The sequence below is a fragment of the Arachis ipaensis genome, chromosome B10 (assembly GCF_000816755.2).
Source record: "Arachis ipaensis cultivar K30076 chromosome B10, Araip1.1, whole genome shotgun sequence".
Lineage (NCBI taxonomy): Eukaryota > Viridiplantae > Streptophyta > Magnoliopsida > Fabales > Fabaceae > Arachis > Arachis ipaensis.
The window spans coordinates 797,062-801,929 of NC_029794.2; the positions used below are offsets into that span (position 1 = coordinate 797,062).

The 4,868-nt window shown below is 37.3% G+C and overlaps 1 protein-coding gene across 1 annotated transcript; it reads right to left on the bottom strand.

Moving 5' to 3' along the window:
- Positions 394-4,808, bottom strand: LOC107622850 (ubiquitin domain-containing protein DSK2b). Its single transcript, XM_016324896.2, has 8 exons — positions 4,383-4,808; positions 2,962-3,693; positions 2,562-2,782; positions 2,355-2,465; positions 1,684-1,739; positions 1,361-1,389; positions 1,053-1,145; positions 394-976 (listed from the first exon to the last, which is right to left on the bottom strand). Exons 1-8 carry the CDS (start codon positions 4,612-4,614, stop codon positions 828-830), a joined length of 1,623 nt encoding a protein of 540 aa, XP_016180382.1. The 5' UTR covers positions 4,615-4,808; the 3' UTR covers positions 394-827.

Genomic DNA, 4,868 nt, shown 5'->3' on the forward strand with positions numbered 1-4,868 from the left:
TATTATGAATAAATTTAATTCAATTTATTATAGAATAACGACATTGTATTATTTTTATTATTTAAAGACTTGGAGACGAATCAATTAATAATTTGCGAAAAAATGAATTTATCCTAACGATGTTGACGAAATATTATTAGAATAATTCACTTGTAAGTTGTAATGACCCGTTAAGAGAATAAATTTGAACTTTCTTCTCTCCCCACATAAAAAGAATATTTGTTCACCAAGAAAAGAATTTGCAGTTGAATTCAATTGAATTCATGACATTTTTCGTATAGTCATTTTTACTCACCAGGACAACACTTTGTGATTCCCTGTAAAAAAGAGAGGGAAAAAAATATTGCACGAGGAAGATAGAAGCTAACTCAATCAATATATAATAAAAAAAAATTCACATGACATTCTAGCAGTTGGGATTTAACTGCCAGTCTCATCACAATACCATTCCACCTGCCAAAGCATGTAATTTAGAGAGTTATTAAAGTATTAATAATACAAATGAATAGTATAAAAATCGATTCAGTTGAAAACACTTTTTGAGGTCTTGTTGCTGAGTCTAAAATCTAGAGTTTAATTTTAAGTATGTACACCAAGAAAAGAGGACCATCATCATCAGAACTCGAAAGGGGGATTGAGAGTAGAAATTACAATCCAATGTATGTATCCTACACCATTTCAGCTCTGACTGCGAAATTGGGATAGATTTCTGATTTTATTTAAACACCCAACAAGGCACCTGAACACAACCGATTGTCGAAGCGACCAACCTCAGAAATCTATAGAAGAGACCGACCTTTGGAATTAGACTTCGTTGACATTGCCTGCTACTGACCAGGGTTTCCTAGAAGTCGTTCAACTGCTGCATGAACATTACCGGATGTGGCAATAAGGGCCCTTATGTTCTCTTGCGTGTCGAAGAATCCCATTTCTTGAAGCTGAGAAAGCTGGGTTGCATACAACTGCTCGGGCGGCTCTGCAGAAGGCAACAATGTCAGCGAATCGACATAAAATCTATTTAGAAAGAAACAAAAGATGAGAACAACGCTAACCATTTGATCTATTTGGAACAGCTAGGCTACCAGTTCCAAGTCCACCGAACATGCTTGATAACAACTCCAAACCTGCCAAGTTGTTCAAAGGACCTAGCAAAAAATAATAGTTAATTATTATCAACAGATATGTACAGTATCTGTGGTCAATCAAGCCCCTGCAAATCTACATCTCAATATGTAAAAAACAATTACTACTGATTAAGTACTGATGGATCATCTTAATCGAAGAAATGAAATAAAATAATTTGAATTGCGAAAACTATGGCATAAAATTAAATAGTTTATATCAACATAAGCTCGCATACCAGTGCCTCCGCCAGTTTGACCTGATTCCCTGCAAAAGCTTTTCATATTAATAGAAAATCAAGAAAAAAAAAATATAGAAAAAGAGATTAAAAGTCTAGATGGGTTTAAAAGTGCTGATTTCAGACATTGCAATACAAGCAAGGCATCATATTTGGTCAGAGATTTGAACCCACACCCTTGTGTCCCGAGTCAAAGGTTTACTTTAAATGGAGAAATTAAAAAATCCTTCCAATGTTTCAGAAAGACATTATAAGTATTCAGCAAAAACCTTTACACATTAAACCTCATTATCAAATTCACAAGAATTATTAAAAATAATTACCGTGGCTGTTGTTGACCAAGCTGAGACAGAAGAGCTTGCTGAAAAGACATGAGTTGCTGCCAATGCGCAATAAAATAAATGGTAAGAAAATTAATTGAAACCAATGAATAAAATTACACAACGAATCAACACAGTTTCTTCTTCATCATTATATTTCACAAAATCAAATTCTGTTAAAAAAAATGTTCTCCCACAAAACACTTGGAGAATTATGATCATTTCTAAATGAACTAAAAGTTTTAAAACCCATTTATTTTTGTAACAAAAATTACTATTAGAATCAATACACACAACATTATATGAAAGGGGAGGTCTTTAGCTTGTCCTTCATTCCATCTACCATGTAGCAACCTACTTTAGATGCATTTTCCTATACAATCTCAAAATTTTGTCATGCGAAAACTGCCCTAAATTCTTATCATGTGACATGTACTATAGCCTATTGTAAATTATGAGAAAGAACAAAAATTTAAGAAGAACCTAAAATATCAACGTCCAAGCAAGCTACTCTGTTATAAAATGAACCACATCCAAACATCAATGCCAATACTCGAAAGACTAAGTAAGTACAGTAGACCACATGCTTATTAACACAAGCAAAGACAAATACTCAACCATATGCTTAAGAGAAGATACTCAATGTCAACAAGAACTCATCAACATCTGTTTACCTGCAGTGTCTCAGGTGAAGAAAATAAGCGAAGGAACTCTGGATTTTGCATCACTTCTCTAAGAGAATTCAAATCAGGCATGCCACGCTGATCAGCATTAGCTCCAAGCATCTAAAAGAAAAAAGAATAATGTTAAAAGGATAGATCCAAGGGAACCACGCGTCCACAACACATCTTGTACTCTTACAAGGCAAACTAAACATATACCTGATTCAAAGTTTGTGGGTTGGAAAGCATACTTTGCATCATATTTGAGATAGCTGGATTTTGCATTAACTGGGCCATTAAAGCAGGATCTGGCATAGCATTGCCGCCCAGCATGCCTTGAAGATCCGGCAGTCCAAGCCCTCCTAAGCCAGTAGGTGCCTGCGGCCTAGCATCCCCACCAGCAGGGGTTGACCTTCTATTGTTATTTTGGGCACCACCAGCTGCAAATATTCACCATCAATTACAGTAGTACCAGTAATGAGCAACAAAAAATCTATTTACTAGTCTTGAAAGAGCTAAAAAAATATCAGAATAAGGGAAAACGTAATAAAAACAATTGATTAGAATGAGCCATCCGGTCACAGGATTCTAAGGAGCAAAATATAGCATAAGAACTTACTTCCCGTTGAGGACCAAGGATTGGGGAGTGGGTTAGTATTGGGTAATGGAGAACCAGCAGTTGCTTCGGAGCTAGTAGTTGAGGGATTTGTTGATTGGTCCCTGGCTTGAGTCCCAGAAAGTGGTGTATTGTTGCCTCCTGTGTTTCCAGCCATCGTAGTAGCATTTAAAAATGGTTCTTGAACATTTTCATACATGCGCCTCAACATGTTAAATCCCTCAGGAGATGCTTCAATGTTGCTCATTGCTCTGTCGGTATTTCTCATCATTTCACGCATGATCTCAGGGTTCCTTGTAGCTTCAAGTGTCTGGCGGAGGGTGCTTGGATCATTAAGTATGTGAGCTAACTCGGGATTCCGATCCATGAGCTCCTGCATCTGCGGGTTGCTCATTATAAGATTCCGCACAATCTCAGGATTATTTATTAGGTTCTGCATAGCAGGTGTGTTCATAATTTCTCTCATTAAATTGGGATTTGAAATAAATGGTTGCTGCATCTGCTCAAGATCCGGAAATCCCTCTCCAAATAGGTTATTGCCACCCATCCCATTCAAACCTAATCCAGGGAACAATGAAGCTCCAAGACCAAGGCCTCCTAAGCCCCCACCCTCAGCAGCACCAGTACTTCTGGCATTAGTTGTGGCGGTATTGGTGCCACTGGTATTTGTGCCCCCACCTGTATTGGAAGGTGTGAAGCCACGAACCAAATGGATGGTGTGATCTGCCTCCAAGCCTACACAGATAAACAGAAAATTAAGCTGTATCGGAAGACAAGGGGATTATCATTGTCACAGTATAACATGATTGTACTGAACAATAAAATTGCTTTAACATGAATACAAATGATTTCTCAAACACGCCCAAGCTCTACATTCTAAACTGAAACCCAAAACTAATTAAACATTCGTATTCCTTTCCCTCAAATTCATTAAAAATAATAAGGAAAGGGTAATTTCTATGGTGAAGAGAGGGGAGTGTGCATTGCAAATGATATGTTTATTTTTTTTAAAATATTTTTCTCTATTGTTTAAAGAACAATCTTCACTCTTCATTGAAAAACACTCTTCACCATAGTATTCCCCTAAGAAAAGTATAGTATGCCAACAAAAATAACAGCATGACATTACAAATCAATAATGTTCCCCAATTGGAAGCGAATTCATTCCTTTTCACATTGAACACCCAAACCATAAATTAGAAATCCGAAACCTTCTAACTCTAACCACCACAAAACCCTAGCTGACTCTCAAACTAAGCAAAGAATAATAAAAATCAGAAAACACACGAACATCTCCCACGACAAAAACCATACAATCGATAATAGGTTTCCACAAGTTCATAAACAAAAACCTGAACCAAATAGAACAAAATCAAGCTCAATTTTATGAATTAAACAATAAAACAACGAGATCAAATCATCACCATAGCTTCGTAGGGTCTGATCATCCTTCAGGATCCGACCCTTGTAAATCAGGCGCTGCTGACCAGCTGGGATATCGCAACTGCCAGCAATGACTTCCTTGAAGGATCCGACGGTGGAATCGAGGCAAATCTGAACCGAGAACTTGGAACCATTGGAACACCGAATGTTGATGCTGACGGGTTCAGAGACCTTTGAATCCGTAGACCTTTCTGCGGCACTGTCACCTCCCATGTCCCCCAATGAAGAATGGAGGCGCGTAGGGCTTCACGCGCTGTGAACCGGATCGAATCAAAGGTTGGGAATGAAAATTGGGGATGAAGAAAACACTAACCCTAGCACAATCCAAGAGGAATAGAAGATGGGAAAAGAGAAGAGAGAGAATGAGCTGCAAACTTGGGTAGGGAGAGTAGGAACAACAAGAGGGAGAAAAATAATAATTTTATGCAATATTTTTATTTTATAAAATAAAAAGAATAGAGATTAAA

Bases quoted from the DNA above. Each gene is read 5' to 3' on its own strand.
- LOC107622850 (XM_016324896.2), bottom strand. From the start codon at position 4,614: ATGGGAGGTGACAGTGCCGCAGAAAGGTCTACGGATTCAAAGGTCTCT. The intron at 2,783-2,961 runs GTAAGTTCTTAT...GAATATTTGCAG, and splicing joins TCCTTGGTCCTCAACGGGAA to CTGGTGGTGCCCAAAATAAC. The intron at 2,466-2,561 runs GTATATGTTTAG...TTTTTCTTTTAG, and splicing joins ACCCACAAACTTTGAATCAG to ATGCTTGGAGCTAATGCTGA.